We start from the raw sequence: 25842 nt of genomic DNA, 5'->3' as shown, positions 1-25842 counted from the left end.
ATAGTAAACTCTCATGATGATGTGTCTTTGGGAGAAACTATTTTTATCTGTTGTGCTAGGTACTTGGTAGACCTTTCAATCTAGAATCTTGTGTCCTTCAATTCTGGAAAATTTTCATGCCTCATTTCATTGATTTTGTCCACTCCAGAGCCTTCCTATCATTCAGGTCTTGGACATGCTGGACTAGTTCTCTAAATTTCTAATCTTTTCTCTCTTGTTTTCCATCTTTTTAACATTTTTTGCTCTACTTCCCAGGTATTTACCTTAAGTTTATATTCCAACCTACCTATTAAGTTTACTGTTTCTTCTACCATGTTTTTAATTTGCAAGAGTTCTTAATTTATTCCTTGAATATTCCTTGTTTCAGGGGTGCAGTATCTTTTCTCTTTGGGAATATTAAGTGATAGGATTTTGTTTGTTCTGTTTTATTTCCTTTTCCCTGCATAAACAATGTTGTGTTTTGTTCTGTTTTCTGATTGTTCTCTTTCATGTTAGAGGCTTTCCTTAGATGTCTGGTCATTCATGAGCTGCCTACTTACATTTAAGGTTAAGGGACTAAAAAGCTGCCTAGATGTTTTAGCACATATATGGGGCTTATTGACTATGAACTTTAACATTAGATGATCTGGCTGGGCTTTGTTGGGGAACCACTGATTGTCAGCATTATTTCCTCTTTCCTCCTGGGCTGATAAGATTTCCAGAGGCTTTTAATCTCCCCGCATAGGATAAATGTTTGTGCCGGCATTTTAGGAGCTACGTAAGACAGGAAGATTGGGAGTGCAAGGACAAGCTCACCATAAAATGTGCATACGTTCATTTAATCCCCTTGTTTTTGATGAAGCAGAAACCATAGTCTAGAATTAGGACTGGAGGGTCCTGGGTTTCCCCGGGGAGCTAATTTCCCCACAGAATCCAGCAAAGACCTAGATCAAGAGTGATGGGGATGGGGTAAAAATAGGGGGTATTAATGAAACTATGTAACCTTAGAGTCAACTAACTCCTTGGAATCTTCTCACTTATCCCCATGTGCCAAATGTCCAGCAGCTAAGCATTTACTTCCTGTTGAAAATGGGAATTGTTCTTCTCTTACAAAACTGAATAAATTGTTTGGAGGGCACCAATCCAACAACTGTGGCATTTATGGGTTCAGGGTGTAATAGGCAGTCTCCCACCCCCTCACTCTAAAACAAAGGTTGACAGTTGACCAGCACTGACTATTTACACACAATTCCTGGTCAACTTTTCAGATGTCCCATTTTTAAATATGAATGGATCACCAAAAATCATCAGAAATTTGAGAAAAGTTTACAACCTGAAAAAAAAATAACAAACATAAAAGTGGGAAATAATCTCAGAGGAAAGAAAAATAATTTGGGGAATAGAAGAGAACTTTAAAAAAATTTTTAGTTAGTGCTTAGGAACCAGAAACTTCCCACTACATCATTTCACAGCCACACCATAAGACACAAATTGTTGGGGCGCCTGGGTGGCACAGTCAGTTAAGCGTCCGACTTCAGCCAGGTCACGATCTCGCAGTCCGTGAGTTCGAGCCCCGCGTCGGGCTCTGGGCTGATGGCTCGGAGCCTGAAGCCTGTTTCCGATTCTGTGTCTCCCTCTCTCTCTGCCCCTCCCCCGTTCATGCTCTGTCTCTCTCTGTCCCAAAAATAAATAAACGTTGAAAAAAAAATTAAAAAAAAAAAAAAGACACAAATTGTTATGCTCATCCTGAAGATTAGGACGTTGATGTTCAGAATGACTGTGCCTTGTATTAGCCTATGCTCCCAGCCAGTGACATGGTTGGGATTTGAGTCTTCCTTCATGTTCTGATTCCCCAGTGCTTTTTGAGTTGAACCACAACTTCTTTGGTATTTAAAAATTCCACACAGCATATCGTTATACAGAACCATATGAAAATAAGTCCCCAATACATAAAACCACAGAATTCTTAGTTGGAAAGCATTTGTCTTTATTTCTATCCCCTTTATGCTATGCTTTTTTTTTTTAATTTATTTTTAGAGAGAGAGAGTGAGAGCACAAATGGGGGAAAGGGACAAAGGGAAAGAAAGAATCCTAAGCAGGCTCCATGGTCAGCACAGAGCCCAATGTGGAGCTCGATCCCATGACCCTGGGATCATGACCTGAGCGGAAACCAAGAGTCGAATGCTCAACCAACTGAGCCCCCCAGGCAGCCCCCACCTCTGTATGTTATTCTTTTAACCTAGGCATCTTTTATTGGTAACTTAAAGTCACACTAACATTCATAGCAGGAACAATTTTAAGTTGCATGTTCTCAAGGAATATATCACAGAACGAAGCACAGAGACAGAGGTATAGCCAAGAGAGGCTAAATTTGGAATTTGAGATTCTCACATAATTCTACCACTAGATAGTAAGTAAGCCAAGAAGTCTCCCCCCAGATTTTGTGTGTATTCTTTACTTACATAGCAATGATTAAGGCAGGAGTAATGAATACCATGTAACAGAAATTCAATAAATGTATGTTGAGCAAATGAATGAACAGATGAAAGTGTCAACTCTGTCCAAAAAAATTATTTACAACCAAAGATAAGCTTTGACAAAAGGAAGAAACCCTCTGTTTCCACAGTCTATATAACAGGTCATAAATACTGAGCACTTCACACTGCATAGAGTAAATATACATTAAGTACATCCAACAATGTTTACAACACTTTAAAATGAGTTTAAACATAAGGGTAGTAGGAAAGGCAATACTTTGATTTGGGGTGACTGTTTTTATAATCATTCAGGCTGGAAAATAACTTAGCAAAATACAAAAAACAAAAGCAATGCGGGAAATATTCAAGTAAGTTTTTACTTTCACAACGTAGACTATAAGGTAAGCCTTGGGTCCATTCCACAACCAATCCACACCAAGTCACTAAAAGAAACGAAATAATCTGCTGCCCTATATCAGGCTTTGGACAAAAATAGGAATTTTTACAAACAGGCTGCTTATTTAATAATAAATGCAGTAGCAAATTCTAAACCTAGTATTTGGACTTAATACCAGAGAAGTGTCCTCTGTAGCCAGAGTAAACCTAGCAGCAAGTGGCAAAAGACAATATGTTACTGATGTTGGATCCTAACACCACCACTCTTAATACTCAGTGTTCTAAGCACCGTATACAAATACACTTGTTTAATAGATTGGTCACTTTAGGCAGAATATTTTAGGACCTTCACATTCACTGATGTGGACAGCAATTCCTGACCAAGTATCTCTTCCCTATTTTCCCCAACAGAACCCATCACTGTTAGAAAGACTCTATCACCATTTTTCTTTATTTTCTTATAATAAATAATATCTTCGGTCAATTTCCCCCCCTCCCCCCAAAAAATGACATTTAAATTAGCCTGCAAAGTCTCATTGTTAGTATATGTATAATTCCTGTCAGGTAGTGAGAAATATTAGGTGAGGCAACAGAGTGACTGAGGGGATGTGTAATTTAAATAGGATGGTCATGATGTTGTACCGGACCATTATATGAAGGCAAATACTGTGCTGTCCAGGGACTCCTCAGTCCTTTGAGAGAATCATAGCCCACCTCATGGGAATCATATACACAAAAGGAAGGTCAAGTGGCAGTCATGGCAGGGAATCCCAGACAGTGATGCTGTATCAGGTAACAGCAGCACTAGTTTATGTGGGCCATGCTGATGCCTAAGATGCCTAAAGGGAAAATTCTTCATATTTTCATCCTTTTTTTTTTTTTACTGAAAACCTAACCCATTGGAAACAGCATTCACTTCAACGTAAAAAGAAATTTTCTCTTTTCCCTCTGTAACTCAGAACACTAACCAGTAATACTGTAAAGTAGGAAACCTACTTAAATCTCAGCTTCCCTGAAGAGTTTATATTTGGCATACTAGAGATATTTCCAACACCATTCCTCAAATTCCTCTAAAGACCTCTCCCACTTATAGCAGTATTTGCCCAAGACTTCAATAAGGCCTTTTTCTTCACAAGCTTCAATATTCAAAGTTACTTGGAAATTGTGATGGAAAAAAAAAAATGGTGCAAAAATAGTTCTTTTTTAAAAAAAATCTCATGTATTCTTCTACTCCATCTCCAAAAAACATAAAGTATATACAATTGAAACCCATCTTTAACTATAAAAACACTTTGAGATCATCTCATATATTTTCCTTAAAAAAACTGACAGAGATGTCTCCTATTAATCAGTAATTACATTTGTTAAGTCACCTCCTTGTACACTTAGCCAGTGTGTCCCTTAAGAAAGGTGTAGGAGGGGCGCCTGGGTGGCTCAGTCGGTTAAGCGTCCAACTTCGGCTCAGGTCATGATCTCACAGTCCATGAGTTCAAGCCCCGCGTTGGGCTCTGTGCTGACAGCTCAGAGCCTGGAACCTCCTTTGGATTCTGTGTCTTCCTCTTTCTCTGCCCCTCCCCCACTCACACTCTGTCTCTCTCTCCTTCAAAAATAAATAAACATTAAAAAAAAATTAAAGAAAGTTGTAGGAAAATGGGGCACCTGGGTGGTTCAGTTAGTTGGGCATCCAACTTCGGCTCAGGTAGTGATCTCATGGTTCATGAGTTCGAACCCCACGTCAGGGTCCGTACTGACAGCTCAGACTCTGGAGCCTGCTTCAAATTCTGTGTATCCTTCTCTCTCTGCCCTTCTCCCACTTGTGCTCTCTCTCCCTCTCAAAAATAAATAAACATTAAAAAAAAAAAGATATAGGAAAATAATGAGTTACTTCTATGTTCCAGTCACTCTACAAGCTGCATCACAAAAAGTATGTAAGATCTAAAGTTTAATGCCCACTCTGCTATTTGTTAGCTCTACAATATTGGGCATATTACTCAAATATTCTCAATCTTTTTTTTAAATGTTTATTTATTTATTTTGAGAGAGAGAATAAGAGAGTGCACATGAGCGGGGGAGAGTCAGAAGGAGAGAGAGAATCTCAAGCAGGCTCCATGCTGTCAGCACAGAGCCCAACCCAGGGTTCAGTCCCACGAACCATGAGATCATGACCTGAGCCGAAATCAAGAGTCGGATGTTTAACTGACTGAGCCACCCAGGCACACCTCAAATACTCTTAATGTTAACATCTTGAGATTGGGGATAATAATAGTTACCTTATAGGGTGAGTGTGGGTTTTGTTTTTTTTAATGTTTACTTATTTATTTTTGAGAGGGGGAGGGAGCAGGAGAGAGACAGAGAGGGAGACAGAGAATCCCAAGCAGGCTACGCATTGTCAGTGCAAAGCCTGATGTGGGGCTCGAACTCACAAACCGTGAGATCATGACCGGAGCTGAAATCAAGAGTTGGACACTTAGCCAACTGAGCCACCCAGGTGCCCCGAGTTACCGTGGGGTTTAAACTAGCTAATGGTTGTGGTGAAACCTTAAGAACCATAGTTGGCACCTAGCATAAGCTGCGTATAGCTAAGAACCAGAACTATTGCAGGAAAGAAAAGTTGGCCAGAATTCCTGGCAAAAGGCTGAAGAATCAAATTAGTATTCTCTCAAGAATCTTTAGTCTTGGGCCTGCATCCATTTGAGGGGAAGGTCTGGAGAACTATTCGGGAAAGCCTTGGGGCAGACTGGTCCAAACACAAAACCAAAGGTTATGGATGGGACCAGACTGGCCTCTGGAATGCAACATTTGACTCAAGTTGGCATGTGGAAGCAATGCAATAGGGTTTGCTTTAAAAATATGTAGTGCTATGTAAATTGTTATTACTACACACATACACACATCCTAACACACACAGATACCTGCTCCCAAGCAGAGATGGATGTAAATGTTGCATGGTTGAGGAGAGGACAGAATAGATGAGTGGCTAAGTATATCAGAATGGTAATAAAGCCAGATTAGAGAGGCCATATAGGGCAGTGGCTAAACATTCAGCCACTAATTGCAGAATACTCAGTTTCAGTTGTCTCCATCACTCACTTTTCAGCACAAACTCGGGCAAGTTAAGTAACTTCTATGCACCTAAGTTTCCTCTTGGATAAAAAAAGGATAATATTAGTACTTACCTCATAGGATTGTTACAAGAATTAAAAAAGTTAATATATATGAAGCACCTTATATATTACATAAATATCTAATATATATCTATATATATAATTTATAACATACAAATAGATGTATATATTAACTACATATATATATGTATGTGTGTGTGTATATATATATATATATATATATATATATATGGCACTAACAATGTGTGTATAAAGATTGCCTAGGACACGGTAAGCATCAGTTTCCCAATCTGTAAAATGGGAACAATAAAATGTCTTACTTCACAGCTTGTTATAAGAATTAAATAAATTATACTTATAAAGTGCTTAGCACATAATACATCAATAAATATTTGGTATTTTTATTAGAACATAGGTGGGGTACCAAAAATAATTTTTAATCCAGAGAAAAATATTTTGTAATGGAATAGAACGGAAAATATCGTGAAAAACATTATTCCCATTTTAGTGTTGAATATATTTACTGGGAAACCATGAGTAACTTGGCATACTTGTCCACTTTCCACTGTATAAAACACATCTGAATAATTCCATCTCCTAGATCTGTCATGGGATCTAAGTCACAGATAAAAAATACAGAAGACGAAGAAGGAAGACGAGGAGAGAAAGAAACCATGACTACAAGAGCAATTTTGAAATAATATTCCTCTCAATATTCATTCACTGACAAAGAAAAAATAAACCCTAATAACATAAACTAACAACCAAAAATCTATATGTAAATGTACTTACAGAAAACATGACACTTTTAAAATTTGAAAAACAGGCACTCATAAAGAAATTTGTTGCAACATGCCTTCTAAAGGACAAATGTTGCCATAAAATTAGAACTTAAAGGTCAATTCATTAAAACCCAAATAAACATAACTCCTGTTTAGTCTACAAAGAAACCCAGAGAATACAGAAGTCAAGGGAATCAAGAAAACTTTAAGGAGGCTGTGGTCAACAGTGTGCTAATTGCTAAAAGGCCAATAAGACAACACCTGGAAAGTGTCCATGAGGTGTAGCAGCAAGGATATAATTGGTGATCTTAACAAAATCACCGTATGGAGTGGCTGGGATTGCGGAAAATACTAAATAAATCAGCACAGTCTGGGAAATGATTTTCATTGAGAGAGGAACAAAAGACTAAGCATGAGTCACTAACTTTGAGTTAGAATAAGCTCCCTAACTTGGGAGATATTCAAACTGGAATTTTTTTTCAGATTATAATTTTTATTCTAATAGTGGTAAATAAAGCAAATTGATACTGGAGATTTACTCCACAAAGCATTACTGGGTCATCCTTTGACCCAAAGTGAATAGAATAATTTTAATCTTTCCACCTAAAAGATGTTGAAGCACAAAAATTTAAGATGATATATATATGAAAGTTTAACCTGAATGATGTTTTCCTGAATTTTATTAGAATACTTCTGTGCCAAAAACAAAATACCAAACAACCAAAAAACTTCTGTGCTAAGAGATTCTCAGCGGGCGCCTGGCTGGCTCAGTTGGTGAAGCATGCAACTCTTGATCTCGGAGTTGTGAGTTCGAGCTCCACATTGGGTGCAGGGATTACTTACAAAAATAAAATCTTTAAAAAAAACAACAAAAAGAGATTCTCAGCCAGCAATGGAAGGAAGATTTAACATCTTTTTTTAAGGTTTTTGTTTGTTTGTTTTGGTTTTGGTTTTTTTGTGTTTCTTTGAGAGAGGGTGAGAGTATGCATGAGTAGGGGAGGGGCAGAGGGCAAGTGAGCGAGAGAATCTTAAGCAGGCCCCATGCCCAGCCTGGAGCCTGACTTGGGGCTCTATCTCACAAAGGTGAGATCATGACCTGAGCTGAAATCAAGGCTGATCTTAACCACTTAACCAACTGATCTATCCAGGTGCCTCAAGATCTTTTTTGAAGATGTGATGCATTTACCAGTCTCTGTCTCAAAGGATAATGCAGACAAGTGTTTAAGAAACCACCTGTAAGTTCTTCTGATTAGTTATGGATGACCAGTGATATCATTTATCTAACCATCTAGACATCACTGTCAAATAGAAATATAATGTGAGTCATCATATCAGAATGGCTAAAGCCAAAACCATATGAAACAACAAGCATTGGCAAGGATGTGGAGAAAAAGGAATCCTTGTGCACTGTTGATGGAAATGCAACTGGTGCAGCCACTGTGGAAAACAGTAGGGAGAGTCCTCAAAAAATTAAAAATAGGACTACCCTATGACCCAATAATCTCACTACTGGGTATTTACCTTACAGAATACAAAAACACGAATTCAAAGTGATATATGCATCCCTATGTTTATTGCAGCATTATTTACAAAAGCCAAACTATGGAAGCAGCCCAAGTGTCCATCAATAGATGAATGGATATAAAAGATGTTGTATGCATATACAATGAAATATTATTCAGCCATAAAAAGGATTGAAATCTTGCCATTTGCAACAACATGGATGGATCTGGAAAATATTATGCTATAGCCAGTCAGAGAAAAACAAATACCATATGATTTCACTCCTATATGGAATTTAAAAAGCAAAACAAATGAACAAAGAAAAAAAGACACACACACACACACACACACACACACACACACACACACACACAGACTCTTAACTATAGAGAACAAACAGAAGGGAAGTGGGTGGGGGAGTGAATAAAATAGGTGAAGGGGATTAGGAGTGTACTTGTCTCGGTGGGCACTGAGTAAGGTATGGAACCGTTGGATTACTATATTGCACACTAGAAATTATTCAACTGCACTGGAATTAAATTTTTATATATGTTACAAATAAATAAACAATTCTTTTTAAAAAATTTTTTAGTGTTTATTTTTGAGACAGAGAGAGACAGAGTGTGAGCAGGGGAGGGACAGAGAGAGAGGGAGACACAGAATCCGAAGCAGGTCCCAGGCTCTGAGCCATCAGCACAGAGCCCGACGAGGCGCTCGAACTCACAAACCACGAGATCATGACCTGAGCCAAAGTTGAATGCTTAACCGACTGAGCCACCCAGGCACCCCAAAAAGTAAATAACTCTTAAAAAAAGAAATAAATATAAAAGTAAAAAGAAATAGATGTCATTAATTTTAATATTTTCTATTTAATCTAATATACAAAATGTTATTTCAGCATGTAACCAATATAAAAATTATTGCTAAGACATTTCACATTCTTTTTTTCATACTAAATCTTTGAAATCCAGGTGTATTTTACATTTCTAACACACCTCAATTTGTCCTAGCCTCATTTCAAGTGCTCAGTGGTTGTTTATGGCTAGTGGTTGCTATATTGGACATTACAGGTCTAGAATCCAGATTCCCTGCAAACAGGAATATGAGTTTTCTTGTTCACAGATGTAATTTTAGCATTCAGAAGAGTGCCTGGCACAAAATGAGCCCTCAGTGAATATTTGTTGAATGAATGAACACATGAATGAATTAATCCATGGATTTTATATACATATATGCAAAATAAAATTCCTGTGACATAGATGAAATTTTAATTACATGACTAGAACTATTAAGAGAAGCATGTAATTATATTAAACTCAATTCCAGCCCAGGCAATAGTTTAGCAATATAGGGTTAAGTCAATACAAATTCTTAAATGGGTGCATACCTTCAAATACACTATAAACATGTGTTACTATCCATAGGGAACATTCTTCTATAACCACTTTAAACATGATTTTCTTAAACATTTAGTAAATTAAAATGCTGTCACACTCCTCTAGTAAAATCAAATAAATTATAGCTTTTCTATAGGGAATGAATGAACTCCCCATTCATCAAATACGCACAACTCTTACATATTCCACTAGTTCTGCAAAGAAATGTGTTTTGGCTTAATGTTCCATTCCGTCTAAAAATTGGCAAAAGAATATTTCAAAAATAGCTTTAAAGCCCTGACAAAAAATTAAATATGTTCTTTATTTTAAAAATGTTTACCCCCCAAAAGTACTGCAATTATTTAATGTAAATGAAATATGCCCCAAACAGGTGATGTTTAGTAACAAAGGTTGGAGAGAAAATCATACCTTCTCAGCTAAAAGCTCTCTTATCTTGCTTGCTTGAACTCTAAATTTCATGAGCTGGGACTCCAGAGCCACACATCGTTCTTTCCAATCTACTGGTCCTTCTGTCTCAGTAAGCTCTGCCATATTTATTCTAGAAAAGAAAGCATAAATGGCATATAACCCATGAGCATTCAGGATAATTCATTACGTCATCCTGTATACATATTCACGTTACCATCTAATGATGTCATCCACATACAAATTTTTGAATTCTAAGACAAATTCCATAACTGGTTATATAGCTCATGGAAGAAACTTAGTGGGAGACAGAGGTCAGGGTTGGAGGCCCAGTGTGTTATTCAGTCTTTTTATAAAACATATCCTTTCCGTGTCTCAGATTATCCAATCTAGAAAAAGCAGGACACTGATAGTAACAAACCATTGTTCTTCATGAGTACATTGTGAGGAACAAATTAAATACTGTTATTTTTAATAGCACTATGGACAGTAGAATAGCACCATCTGAACACAGAGAAGTAGTATTATTTTAGCTCTGCCCAATAGATAAAACATTGTTTTAATCTTCCAGCTCAAAATTTTACCCCACTCCTAGGTTTACAGAACTATCACAATTTGATTCAATTGGTACCATGATAGTTTCTTAGGTTTAAGAAACTTCATTACCAGTGCTACAATTATAAGTTAGATTTACATTACAATTATTACTTATCATCATCCTAAAATCTAAAATCTAAATCTAAATCCTAGATCTAAAATCTCTTTTAAGCCAAAAATCCTTTGGCATATTTAACCAGGCAAAGTATTATGACCTTGGATACATTTGTATAATATTTTTTTTTTTGGTCCAAGAAGAGAAAAGACATAAATATGAATTTGTAATCACCTACATTAAGTACATCTGGAATCAGTGTTTCCCATAATACTAGCTTTCCTTTGGGGAGATGAATCCCAGGGAGAAACACTGCACTCCACCAAGGGAACTGGTCTAGAAATTTTGAAGTGCAAAAAAACGACTCATTTTTTCTGGTACTGAGATTCATAAACAATGTTTTAAATGTTACTGTTTCACCAGGTCATTTGAATAAATGGCCTGATGATATATTTCTGAATTGCCCTTGCTATGAACAGATGAAATCTGTATTAGGAATGGATCTCCTCAAGGAGCCAAGCCCTGGTCTCGGCATATACGTGAGAGCAAAACTCTCAGAACCCCAGGATAGATCTGCAGTTGAAGTGTACTATTCCTTCGTTTTCTAAAAATATGTCTCCCTCACATATTATCCAAGTTGATTTTCTCACTATTGAGTGTAATACAACACTTCCTCATCCTATACCAGTTTTTTAAAACTTTGTGTTGCTAAAAACCCGCAGAAGACTATTTTCCTAGTATAAATATTGTTTATGCTTAAACCAATTTTCATATTCATACTGACATTATCATTCAATAACTTAGAAATAAATAAAAGCAAAGTTGCTCTACAAAGGCTACAACTTTATTGAGCACCCCAACCATCTCAAAGCCTCCAGATGCTCCTAAGTTCTGGCCATAATTTAAGGGAAACTTATAATTGTAAAACTGGACATCATTCTCTTTTAATTTCTTTGTTTGTATAGAAGCCTCATACCATTGTTGTCTGTTTTTTCCCAAGGATATTAGCCTTGTTAATGACACTTATCACCCACATTAGCATTTACTGTCAATGATTTACGAGTAGACCATGCACTTTGTCAGTCGCAAGCTTTTTCTCAATTCTGCTACTTCAGTTCTTTCCTCCTTAGCTTTAGAATGGACAAGGAAAAAAACATATGGACTAAAAATTATAAAATAAAAAGCTGTCCTGAAACAAACACTGTTAAGTCTTGAATCACTTGTACCTTGCAGAGAAATGTAGAAACATTGTTAAGCAAGAAGAGTCTAATTCATGCTGGTAAGTTTCCCTACAATTAAAATAACTTGTGTATGTTCTACTGAAAATTTCTAGTTTTAAAAATAGCATAAAGGCAAAAAAAAAAAATAACCTAAAGGCAGATATTTTTCAACAGATAAAAATCAATCAATACAGTGAACCATATTAATAGACTAACAGACCAAAACCACATGATCATTTCAATCAATGTAGGAAAAAAAATCTGACAAAATTCAACACCCTTTCATAATAAAAACATTCAATAAGCTAGCAATAGAAGGGAACTTCTTCAGCCTGATAAAAAGCACTTAGGAAAAGCCCACAGCTAACATCATACTTAATAATAAATGACTGATCTGCAGAAGACCAGAAATAATACAAGGATGTCTGCTTTGCCACTTCTGTTCAACACTGTACTAGCAGTTCTAGTCAGGGCCAGAAAATAAAATAAAAAGAATCCAGTTTGAAAACTAAACCTAGGCACACCTGGGTGGCTCAGACAGTTAAGCATCCAACTCTTGGTTTCATCTTGGGTCATGATCTCTTGGTTTGTGAGTTTGAACCCTGCATTGGGCTCCGTGCTGATGGCATGGGGCCTGCTTGGGATTCTCTCTCTCTCACTCTCTCTCTCTCTCTCTCTCTCTCTCTCTGCACCTCCCCTGCTCATGCTCTCTCTCTCTTTCTCTCATGCTTTCTCTCTCTCTCGAAATAAATAAACTTGAAAAAAAAAAAAAAGAAAACCAAATCTCTATTTTCAGATGTCATGATCTTGCATACAGAAAATTCTAAGGAATTCACAAAAAATCTATTAGAACTACTTGAGTTCAGCAAGGTTTCAGGAAACCAGATCAATATACAATCAACCATATCAATTGTTTTTCTACACATTAGCAAAAAAAAAAAAATCAAAAATGAAATCAAGAATATATTCTATGTACAATAGCATCAAAAGAACTAAACACTTAGGAATAAATTTAACAAAAGAAGTGCAAAACTTGCACTCTGAAAACCACAAAACAACACTGAGAGAAATTAAACCTAAATAAATGAAAGACATCTCATGTTCATGGATTAGAAGACTTAATATTGTGAAGATGCCAATACTTGCAAATGGATACATACATTCAATTCAATCCCTCTCAAAATCCCAACTGCATTTTTGGGCAAAAATGGCAATCTGATCCTAAATTCATATGGAAATTCAAGGGATCCAGAATAGCCAAAAAAATCTTTAGAAGTTGTAGGACTCCTATGTCTCAATTTCAAAAATTACTACAAAGTTTCTGTAGTCAAAACTGTATGGTATTGCCATAAAGACAGACATATGATCAGTGGAATAAAATTAAGAGTCCAGAAATAAAACCTCAAATTTATAGTTAACTGATTTTTTTTTAATTTGAAAGAAAACGAGAATGTGAGTGGGGGAGAGGGGCAGTGAGGGAGAGAGAGAGAGAGGAAAGAATCCGCAAACAGGCTCCAACTCAGCACGGAGCCGGATGCAGGGTTTGATTCTACAACCCTGGGATCATGACCTGAGCCAAAATCAAGAGTCAGATGCTCAAAACCAACTGAGCCACCCAGGTACCCCTATAGTCAACTGATTTTTGACAAGGGTACCAAAATCGTTCAATGGGGAAAGAAGAGTCTTTCAACAATGGTGCTAGACAACTGGATATCCACATGCAAAAGAATGAATTTGGACCCCTCCATCACAACATATACAAAAAGTAACTCAAAATGGATCAAAGACCTAATTGTAAGAGCCAATGCTCTAAAACTCTTAGAACAAAAGATAGGCATAAATCTTGTGACCTTAAATTAGTCAAGTTTCTTTGAGTTGACATCTAAAACATGAGTAATCAAAAAGAAAATAGATAAATTGGACTTAATCAACATTAAAAACTTTTATTTCAAAGGACACCATCAAGAAAGTGGAAAGATAAGCCACAGAAGGAAGAAAAATATTTGCGAATCATGTATATCGAACACTTTTATCCAGAATATATAAAGAACTCTTACAACTCAACAATACAAAACACAACAATTGAAAAGTAGGCAAAGGATCTAAATAGACAGTTCTCTAAAGAAGGTATACAAATGGCCAAAAAGCCATGAAAAGATGTTCAACATCATTAGCTATAAGTGAAAATGCAAATTAAAATCATGACAACCACTGCATACCAAACAGGATGTTTAAAATAATAAAGCCATAATAACAAGTGTGAGTGAGGATGTGAGAAATTAGAACCCTCATACTTTGCTATTGGGAATGTAAAAATGGTATAGCTGCTTTGGAAAATAGTTTAACAGTTCCTCAAAAGTTTTAACATAAAGTTACCATATGAGCCAGCAACTCCAATGCTAACTATATACCCGAGAGAACTGAATACATAAGTTCACACCAAAACTTATACACAAATGTTCACAGCAGCATTATTCAAATAGTCGAAAAGTGGATACAATCCAAGTGTCCATCATCAGAGGAATGGATAAACAAAATGTGGTATATCTGTACAAAGGAATATTATGCAGCCACAAAAAAGGAATAAAGTACTAATACATGCTGTGACAATTATCCTAGATGCCAAGTGAAAGAAGCCTGGATAAAAGGCCACATATTGTATGATTCCATTTACACAAAACAGGTAAATCCAAAGAGACAGAAAGTAAGTTAGTGGTTGCCAAAGGCTGTGAAGAAAGGGCAATGGTGATCAACAGCTAATAGTTTGGGGTTTCTTTTTTGAATGATCAAAATTATTCTAGAATTAGTGCTGATAGTTGCACAACCTTGTGAATATACTAAAAGTCGCTGATATGTACACTTTAAAGGAGTAAATGTTATGGTTCACTAATTATACTTCAATTTTAAAAAGAGCAATTATTTACAAATGAGTAAAGAAAAATAACAGTTTTATAGAGCTGTTGAATCACAATGTTGTACACCTGAAACTAATGTAACATTGTGTCAACTTTATTCAAATAAAAGTAAATAAAAATTTTAACAAGAAGTAATGCAGATACAAATATTCTTATTACACATTTGCACAATTGTTCCCCATACATTTGTTGTCTTTTAAAACTTGTTTGTTTGTTTTTTTTTTCAACATTTATTTATTTTTGGGACAGAGAGAGACAGAGCATGAACGGGGGAGGGGCAGAGAGAGAGGGAGACACAGAATCGGAAACAGGCTCCAGGCTCTGAGCCATCAGCCCAGAGCCTGACGCGGGGCTCGAACTCACGGGCCGCGAGATCGTGACCCGGCTGAAGTCGGACGCTTAACCGACTGCGCCACCCAGGCGCCCCTGTTTTGTACTTTAGAAAGATCTTCCCCACTCCAAAATTAAAGAATAAAAATGATTTTTTAAAAAGTAACAATTTGTGTGGATGTATATTAACTCAACATTTACAAATTTAATGATCCATTGTTTGTAGTTATCCCTGCCAAGAATTCTACGGTTAACTCAAATAATTTAGAGGTAAATGCTAACTAACCTCAAATATGACAAGTTCATACATATATCTTACCCAAGACTACTTTGCTATGAAAATGACATGATAAATAAATTCCAAATTAAACATACCTACTTATGTCTTTAGTTATGCTAATTACATATTTTACAACGAAGTAGCAGAACCTTAATAATATTACTGAATTGGCATCTAATGTCTACATTCCCTACTAATAGGATCATAATTAAAAAAAATTCAAAACTACAGATTGGCTGGCTAATGGTCCACCAAGAGGTCTAGACACCTGATTTCATTTCATTCTGTAATTTCAGTTAGTATAAAGTATAAAGTAACTGTTGTGTTAATGTACCATCTTGAGTAAAGATTCGAACTTTGAACAACATCCACCATTCTTTTCCATTACCATTGATTTTATAGAACTGTACAGCTTTGGGAGGTATAACCACTTGCTAAATAAATAACATTTCTAGATTTTGAATTTTAAAGTAACCTATCTTCACTGCGGTGCACGGGAAAAAAAATCTTGGTTTTCCAAAAGCCACCCCCCACCCCCATGACTTTTGGAAATATTTACTGACACAAAATAAACTGTTTACAATTATGGAGTGAATCCTCTTTTCTCCGAATCTCTGACTTCCTGTTTCTCTTCCAAATCCCAAAAGAGAAAGAAAAAGAAAAAAAAAAAAAAAAAAAAAAAAAAAGAATTCATCTATTGAGGCTTATCCTGATGAAGCTCAGGGTTAGCCACTCACATTCTTTAATTCGCTCCTCTTAAGGGAAGGCTTAACTTGGCCAGGTAACTATTTCTCTTCCAAAGCAGAAAGGATGTCTTTCTTGACCACACTGAGGCTTGCCTTGTTTAAGAAGGCTCCTGACCACCAACCAGCCCCACTTGGGCTACGCCTGCCCATCGCTGGCCCTGCCAGGAGCAGCCGTGCTCCCCACCCCACAGCTCCTCGGGGACCCACGCGGCGGTGCGGTGGAGGCTTGCGACGGGCATTTTCACAAAGAGAGCAGTGACCTGCAGGTAGCACAGCACCAGAGCTCTGACGCGTGAATAGTTCAACTCGCTCTTTCCACAGAGTTTCGCACATCAAAATCGAGGGCTCGGATGTTCCGTCTTTTAAAAAGTGGTCTAATAACTTCAGGGCCAGCGCCGTTTCGTAGTAGGTCACCTAAGGGCACTTTGACATTCCGGCAACTCGAGGGGCAGAAAATGGTCCTTGCAACTTTTGGGAAGTTTCACCCAAGAGATCACAGCGCGGCACCCAGGAAGCCGAGGCCGAGCCGCAGCATCCCTAGCTGCTCGGGCCCCTGGGGCGGGGACGCGGGGGCGCCGGCTGCACACACACACCCCCCCCCCAGAACCGCCCCCGCCGCGCCACACACCCAGCCCCGCGTTTTCAAACAAAATGTCACGGGAGACCAGGGGGCGAGGAGCCGCCGGCCACCGACCTCGGCCGAGACCCCAGTCCTGGAGGCAGCGAGGGGGCGATGCCGAGTGCCGGGGCTGCGGCGGCAGGCGCGGGGGCGAGTCCCGCTCCATCCTGCTCCAGCCGGCTCCACCGCCCTGGTCCCCGCCCGCCGGCTCTGCCCGCCGCCCCCAACCGCCGCCCGGCAAGCCCCCCGGGACGGCGCGCTCACGAGGGGGCGGGGATCCCGGGCATCCGAGCCGCTGGGTTCGCCTCTCAGCTCCGGGCCCTCTCCATCTGCCTACCTCTGCTGCGGGACCCTGGCTGCAGTGCCCGAAGTCTTGGCCGCGCCTGGCGCGGGGCTGCCGGGACTCTCCGCGGGTGCCCTCCTCGCTCCAAGCCTGGAGAGGGCCGGGGCAGGGCACCGCCTTCTCCTAGGACTGGAGGCCAGAGTAGCCAATCGGATGCGCAGCCGGCCGCCTGACGTCACTTGAGGGTGTGGCTACGACTTTGACTCCTCCTAGGCCCTACCTCTGGAGGGCGTTGTGTCCTATTCTGTCTGCCCCTAGTTTTCAACATACCTACGGCTCAGAGGTTGTCACCTCCGTTCCATCCTCCCTACCTCGGCTCAGCATCCACCGGTTTGGTCTCCCAGCCTGAAGTCTCTCCTCTTGCCAATCCGTCCTTCGCCCTCTTGCCAGGTTGCCTGTCCTCAAGTGCACTTTTGAGGTACACCCTGCCAAAGACCTTCGTTGACTTTCTTTCGCTTAAATTATCAAGAACAGACTTCCCAGGCCAGTATTCGAGGCCTACAACCTACTTTTTCAGGTTTATTTTTCACAACTGCCCTTCACACCACAGTCTTGCTGTGCAATTCCCCCACCCCAGGGAAGTCCATTTGGAAAGTTCACCTACTATTTCCTACGTCCCCTTTAAAAGTTCCAACTGTTCTCTAAGACACAACTCAGATTATCTTCTCCACATAACCATGACTGTTACTCCTAGCAATAATCCCTTCTCTTGTTTCTGTTCCCTGAGCATTTAGGTTTTTACTCCCCTTGGCACTTAGCTCATTCTGCCTTAGGTACCGCTCCTTATCTCTCCATTAGACTGTGAGCTCTTTGAAAGAAGGATTCATTTTCTTCCTTTTTGCAGCCTCCTCCGCACCCAGCACAGAGCATTGGGTAAGAAGATGAGTGATAATTTTAATCTAATTGGATTTTACATCCCAAGATGGGGTCTGGCAAGGACAATCTCAAGGGGGAAAATTAGAATACTAAATACCATGGGTAATCCTTCTGCAGGTCATAAAGCGAGGTGAGACAAATTACTCTCTTTGGTTCACAGCTGGCCAATTAAGAATGTCAGAGGGCTTTTTCCATTACCATCTTTTTTTTTTTTAAATCTTATCTCACCTTATATAGAAAATGCATAAGAGATAAAGATTTACAAACTTCCTTAGAGGGAAAGCAATAAGTGAGTACAACTAAAAGGCCAGTGAGCAAGTATCAAACTTCCATATTTCTTCCAGATGAGCACTAATTTTGGACTGGATCCCAGACTACCCCCACACATCAAATTCCTTTTGCCTTCTGTGGGAGCTGATGATGCATATCACATGAAAAATTGTCTCCAAACAGTTTTGGCCAACAAACAGGCTGGACTGGGCTCATGTTACAGAGCATGCAGGAGTTAAATAAACAGAGTTTAAGTAACTTGCATAATTTAACGCAGCAAGTCAGTAGAGACCAAAGAACTAAGTGCGAGAGAAAGAATGCCAAAATAGAATCACTTCCGTTTGTGAGTCAGAATACTAAACAGACTAAGAGAGCTCAGTGAATAAAGTCACTCATGAAAAGAAGCTTTCTACACATGGCTGCCACCCTTGTAAATTTCAGCCAACATTTACTTACTGTCACCTTTTTCTAGAAACATGACTGAATTTGTTTGGCTATGGTGAATACAGTGGAATGGCATCTGGTTTCTGGACGTGCTAAGAAAAATACATGGTACAATGGAATATTATTTAGCAACAAAAAGAAATGGGGTGTTTATAAATGATACAGCATAGATAAATTTTGAATATATTATGCTGGGGTGCCAGGGTGGCTCAGTCGGTTGAGTGTTGAGCTCCTGATTTTGACTCAGGTCATGATCCCAGGGTCATGGCAGTGAGCCCCGCATCAGGCTCTGTGTTGAACATAAAAAGTGTTTGAGATTCTCTCTCTCTCCCTCTTCCTCTCTCTCTTTCTTCCCTCCTACTCCTCTCCCCTGCTCACACACACACTCTCTGTCTCTGAAATAAAAAAGAAAAAAAGAAAGAAAATATTATGCTAAGTGAAAGAAGCCAGTCACAAAAAGTCACATTTTAGGTGATCTCATTTACATGAAATGTCCAGAATTGACAAATTTATAGAGCCAGGAAGTAGATTAGTGGTTGTGAGGGGCTGGGGAGGATGGGAGTGATGGCTAAAGGCAGAAGGGTTTCTTTGAGGAAATGAAAACATTTTAAAACTTGTGGTGATGATTGTACAACTCTATGAATATGCTAGAGGCCATTGACAGGTACAGTTTAAATGAGTGAATCGTATGCTATGTGAATTAAATCTCAATAAAGCTGTTCTATAAAAGAAAAATACATGTTGAATTTTATGGTTTTTATATTCAGTAGTGGCAGTTGGAAAACATCTCTGACCAGCCTTCCTGAATGTTCATGGCATTCTGTACCTTTGCTTCATAGTATTTACCTCATTGTAATATTATATATATTTGTGATTATTTGATTGCCTGTTTCCTCCTACTAAACTGTAATGAGAGCAGAAACTGTGTGGTTTTCCTTTTTCTTTTTAATATTTATTTACTTTTGAGAAAGAGACATAGTGTGAGTGGAGGAGGGGCAGAGACAGAGGGAGGCATACAATCCAAAGCAGGCTCCAGACTCTGAGCTATCAGCACAGAGCCTGACCTGGGGCTCGAATTCACGAACCGAACCATGAGATCATGACCTGAGCGGAAGTCAGAAGCTTAACTGAACAAGCCACCAGGTACCCCTGGCTTTCCTCCTTAATATCCAGCATCTATATATCCAGCATCTAGTGAATGGCATATAGTAGGTGCACAATAAATATCTGTTAAATGAATGAACAAAGGTGGTTATTAAGTACTTATAATATCCCAGGCACCATACTAGATTCTGAGGACTACAAAGATGAGCAAAATAAACGTGGTTTCTGTCTTCATAGAGTTGTGGTCCAGGGGGAGAGATGCACATTCATTAAATATTCACACAAATAAATATATAATTACAAATTGCATTCAGTATTCTAGAGGAAAAGCACAAAATGCTGTGCAACTGAATAATAAGGCGATCTGGCCTGGTCTTAGGAGTCAAGAAGGACTTCTTTGAGAGAATGACAGTTGAGCTGAGGCCTGAAGGAACTAGCCAGACAAAAACAAAAGGATAATGGGCAGAGCATTCCAGGTTGTGGGAAGCACAGGTACCAGGCCCTGTGGTGAGGAGGAGCCTGAGACACTGGAGGGACCTAATGGAGACCAGAGAGGCCAGAACACAATGAGGCACAGTGAGCAAGGAGAGAAGTAGAGGAGGAGGAGGCTGTTGAAGAAAGAAGGCCAGACCATCTGGGGCCTTGAAGAACAAGGCTTCTCAAACTTTAATGGCAATCTTGTTAAAATGCAGATTCAGACGCCAGTAGGTCTGGGATGGGAACCAAGAATCTGCATTTCTAACAAGCTACAGGGACACACTTTGAGTAGCAAGGCTGTGACTACAATTATTCCAGGAGCACAGGGAGTCCACTGAAGTGTTTTAAACAGAGACGTGACAAGACCAGATGTGACAAGAGTATGGAGGTGATTAGAAAAACACAAGTAGATTCAACGCAACCAGATGGGGAACTATTTCGGTCATTCTGGTGAGAAATGGTGGCAGCTGGGTAGCAGAGGTTATGGAAAAATGTGGCGGGTGACCAAAGCTGTTCTTTAGGAAGCTCTATCTAGCACGCAGCAAGAATAGCTAGGAGAGGGGGGCACCTGGGTGGCGCAGTCGGTTAAGCGTCCGACTTCAGCCAGGTCACGATCTCGCAGTCCGTGAGTTCGAGCCCCGTGTCGGGCTCTGGGCTGATGGCTCAGAGCCTGGAGCCTGTTTCCGATTCTGTGTCTCCCTCTCTCTCTGCCCCTCCGCCATTCATGCTCTGTCTCTGTCTGTCCCAAAAATAAATAAAAACGTTGAAAAAAAAATTTTTAAAAAAAGAATAGCTAGGAGAGGGAGGAACAATTAGGAGCTAAGGGAGAGCTTCAGTGAAGATCTGAACTAGGGCACTCAGGGTGAGAATGAAGTGCAGGCCATGGTGGAATTGGAAGGCTCTGGGTGGAAGAGATAAAAATAGTAGACAGGTGACACAATGCACCTAGTGTTCTTTCAAGTGCTTTAGCAAATGTAAACTCATGACTATTTTGTAATATAGGGACCATTACTATTCCCACCTGACAGATGGGACAACTGAGGCATAGAGGTTAAATCACTGCCCTAAGGGCACACAGATATTATGTAATGGAACTGGGAATTCTGGTTTGACAGTAACCACTACTCTATACTACATCTCAACTTCTTTCAAGAAATTGAATCTACAAGGTCTAACAATTGATTTGAAGATTGGGAACATAAGGGTCTGGGAGGCTTTGTGTAACTGGGAAATGAAGGTGCCATTAACCAAAGTAGAGAAGCAAGAAGGGAGGAATTAGTTAACAGGAAGAATACGATTTGGCTTATATGTGCCAAGCACAAGCTGAGATGTCAGTGAAACGTCCAGCAGGAGAGCCAGCGGAAAATTAGTCAGGCTGGGTTGAGGAGAAAGGTCTAGGTTGGGGTATACATTTCAAGGTAAGCTGCATAGAGGGGAGAGTCTTGTGGATTGCAGAATGATTGCGGACCACACAGCCATTTGGCATACCGGAAGCGGGAACAAAGAGGTTGGAAGGAGCAAGAATAAGGGAGCTGAGTAAATACTTGGGAAGAAAGATCTTGTTCTTTCATTCGATCACACATAAAATCCAACAGAGGGAGGAGACACTGACCCCCACCTAGAATGAGCATGTGGCAGCTGGAGTAGAGAGAGAATTCAGAAATTAGAATTCCCAGCTCCTTGGGGAAATATATCAAAGACAAGGGGAAGAAGTTTGGGAAAAAGAAATAAAGCTGGTAGGAATAAATTCTCACCTGCTGACTGGAATGCAAGCCTGGACTGTAGGCTTGGACACTCCAAGCTATTTATCTGCATCCCAGGAAAGCAGCAAATTCTGGGCACCAAAGAACCTGGCCTTCCTAGTAGAGATGGATAAAGGAGATGGCTGGGCTGATGGTGTGTTCCCAGTACCCAGGTTGTAATGACCTACTCAATCCTTTGGGTCTGCAGTGGAGGCAGGACCCGCTTCAAACTCACCTTATCTCACAGGTGAGCTGGACCCCCTCTATCATAGATTGGTGTGGGGAGAAGCTCATAGGTGGGTACAGGTCAAGGCCAACACTGGTGGAGGTAAGAATTTAATGGGCATTGGTAAGACCACAGAGAAAGAATAAGTATGTACAGAGAAAAAGAAAAACACTGGGCAGAGCTTTGCAGATCACTTATTTTAAGGGCAATTGAAAGGAAGAGAAGATTGAGGGGTAGTCGGCCATGGCTTGGTCAGGACCCATGAAGCTAAAAACAAAGACACCACATGTGAGGGTCACACAGGAAGACTGTGACCCAGATAGTATAAGAGGCGCCTAGGGGGCTCAGTTGGTTAAGCATCCAACTTCAGCTCAGGTCATGATCTCACAGTTCGTGAGTTCAAGCCCTACATTGGGCCATCAGGCTCTGTGCTCCTGGAACCTGCTTCAGATGCTGTGTCTCCCTCTCTCTCTCTCTCTGCCCCTCCCCTGCTCATTCTCTGTCTCTCTCTCTTTCTCAAAACTAAACAAACATTTAAAAAATTAAGTCATCTTCTTTGAAAAAGCATTAAATGTGAACTGATGATTTATTCTGTTTGGAGTCAGTACCTACCAGACAGAGGCAGCCATTCTGATACAGATCCATATCATAGCCAGTAACTAAAAATCTTCCCTCTCTCTTTTCATATTGCACAAAGGGTCCATTTAAGCCAGAAGTAAAGGAATGAAAAACACAGCAAAACTGACCACAACATCCCCTGACACTGACAATTAGAGAAAAGACACATTATAAGGACATTATTGTGTGCTGTGTAATAATTGTAAAATGAAAAAGGAGGGGTGCCTAGGTGGCTCAGTTGGTCTAGCGTCCCACCTGGGCTCAGGCCATAATCTCGCGGTTTGTGGGTTCGAGCCCCACGTTGGGCTCTGTGCTGACAGCTCGGCGCCTGGAGCCTGCTTCGGATTCTGTGTCTCCCTCTCTCTCTCTGCCCCTCCCCTGCTCACACACACACACTCTCTCTCTCTCTCTCAAAAATAAAATAAACACTGGGGCACCTGGGTGGCTCAGTCAGTTAAGCATCCGACTTCAGCTCAAGTCATGATCTCGGGGTCTGTGAGTTCAAGCCCCGCATCGGGCTCTGTGCTGACAGCTCAGAGCCTGGAGCCTGTTTCGGATTCTGTGTCTCCCTCTCTCTCTGACCCTCCCCCGTTCATGCTCTGTCTCTCTCTGTCTCAAAAATAAATAAATGTTAAAAAAAATAAAAAAAATAAAATAAACATTAAAAATTTTTCTTAAAAACAAGGGAAGAAAATTTTCCCTTGGGAAAAAAAAAAGAAAAGAAAAAGTATCCTCAAAAGACTGGAAAAAGCAGAAGTGAACAGGATGGTGGCAAGCAGAGAATACTTGGTGAGGAGGTGGGGTTTGAGCTGGGGAAAGATTTGGTGAATCAGAAGGAACTGGTTACCTCATTGATGGTTTGGGGATGGGTGAACCTCTTGAGCCCAGGAGGCAATAGCCCATATATATGAATGAATGAATGAATGAATGAATGAATGTGGTATCCATGAGGTAGATTAAACCATCCTACACAGCTGGAAGGAAAGAGGTTTACATCATCAGTTTACATCAGTTTGCATCAGTTTACAGTCCAGTCCTAACAACTGACACTGAGGTGTTGAGAAGCAAGATCTACCACAACATTATCCAAAGTGTGTGTATCAGGTTTCTTCTGTCATTGCCTATGGGATAGGGATATAGCATGGATGATTCAGGAAACCTGGCGGGGCCACTGAAGAGATATTTGATTGGCACTGAACTGAATCAAGTACAATGCCAGTACACACAAGCTATTGTAAGCTTACATGAAGCATTTATTTGAAGGATAGCAGATACATAGCAGGAAAATCCCGAGGTGAAGTGAGGAGAAGTGGGGAGATGAAGTAAGGAAATGCACAAATGAGAGGGCTGTATGTAGGGAAAGAAGAGGGTCAATGTCGTGTTGAACTCAAGAGGTGGGTTTGCTCTGAGCCTAGCTGGAGTAATCTGAGATGATTTGGCAGCAGTATTTCGAACAACTGAAAGGAAAAAGTAATTACTTGGATCCTTGTTTTCAATAGTCTCTTCCTTCACTTAACCAAATTCATATGGTGACCCTGTACTTGGAACTTTAGTGCTATGTTACCCTCTTGTACACTCAAATCAATATAAAAACCTTGTTTTAGTTCCCCATAGCCATTTTTGTTTTACAACATTTTGTTTCCCGATTATAAAAGCAATAAAAATTCATTTTCACTGTAAACGATAGAGACAGAACAACGAAAAAAGTTTAAATTACCCACAGTCCATCATTCATAAACACTGTTATGCTGTTGTCTTTCCATTCAGGGTTTATTTCTATATGCTGTTTTCCCTTAATGAGATTTCCTTGTAAAATTATGCTGAATGCACACTTTTTATCCTGCTCTCACACTAAGACTCTACTGTGAGCCTTTTCTTTGTTGTTAAGTATTACTTAAAAACATTTTTAATGACTAGCTAATATTCCACCATACAATTTTACCCTAATGTATTTAACTATTCTCTTGTTAACATACAATTGTATTCTTTCCAGTTTCCCCCTAGTATAAAAACAACATAACCGTTTCAATGTTTTTGTGCTTTCCAAATATGAGACTTTTTTCATAGCAGCTTTCTTGAGATATGCTTCACATACTACACAATTGACTTATTTAAAGTGTACAATTAGATGATTTTTAGTGTAGGCACAGATTTGCGCTGTTTAATTTTGTCTGCACCAAATCGGGAAATTCTGGTCAGCTCTGGATTAGCAAGAATTGGGCTTTGGCCCGGTTCCGGAGACACAAAGCTAACCAGGTTTTATTCTTACAGACCGTTCCATCTTTGGGGGGCTTTCTCAACATGAAACCACATGTCTTCCAAGAGACACCTGTTGCCTTCATGTTTTCTCCTTATACGCTAATGTGCACCCTTAACTTTCTAACTGGCACAATTTCACCAGGGACAATTGGGAATGCGATGGCCAATTTGGGGAAATTTTGACACGAATGAGGTTGTTCATTTGAGAAGTACCTCAGAACAAAAAAAGAAAGAAAGCTTCTTAAGGAGATTGACTTGTTTGTCTAAAAGAGAGAAAATTTTGTTTAAGCTTAGAGACACCTTCTTCTTTATTTTTTGTGCTTCAGGAATGAATGAGACCTCACGTTTTAATTTGTGGCTCAATAGAGTTGTCAAGGAGTCAAGTTACATCCAAATCAACTATGTATCACTCTCTTTTGTGTGTATATAGGTAACATTTATTCTTCTCTATCTAAACTTTCTTCCCCCTCCTCACAGAGGGATCATAATCAGTTTTACAGGAACAGTTTCACATTTGTCTGAAGCTGGCTCCCTCATGTTTCCTTTCCCTTCCCTTCCCTTCCCTTCCCTTCCCTTCCCTTCCCTTCCCTTCCCTCCCCTCCCCTCCCCTCCCTCCCCTCCCCTCCCCTCCCTCCCCTCCCCTCCCCTTTCCTCTTC

The 25842-nt window shown here is 39.8% G+C and overlaps 1 protein-coding gene across 5 annotated transcripts in view; it reads right to left on the bottom strand.

The window, feature by feature from the left end:
• PLEKHH2 (pleckstrin homology, MyTH4 and FERM domain containing H2) overlaps positions 1-17273 on the bottom strand; it is a 114962-nt gene extending 97689 nt beyond the window's left edge. For all 5 annotated transcript variants that reach the window (XR_007150780.1, XR_007150781.1, XM_047852047.1 and 2 more), the window contains exons 1-2: positions 17164-17273; positions 10068-10197 (exon numbers count right to left, since the gene is read on the bottom strand). Coding sequence is in view for 3 of the 5 variants with exons in the window: in XM_047852047.1 (XP_047708003.1) it covers positions 10068-10190 (123 nt within the window). In the remaining 2 variants the exon portion in view is untranslated. The remainder of the gene's footprint in view (positions 1-10067; positions 10198-17163) is intronic.
• Between the last annotated feature and the right edge of the window lie 8569 nt (positions 17274-25842).

The sequence above is a fragment of the Prionailurus viverrinus genome, chromosome A3, assembly GCF_022837055.1.
Source record: "Prionailurus viverrinus isolate Anna chromosome A3, UM_Priviv_1.0, whole genome shotgun sequence".
Lineage (NCBI taxonomy): Eukaryota > Metazoa > Chordata > Mammalia > Carnivora > Felidae > Prionailurus > Prionailurus viverrinus.
Note: the sequence above shows the minus strand (reverse complement) of the source record. Positions and strands in the feature narration are given on the sequence as shown.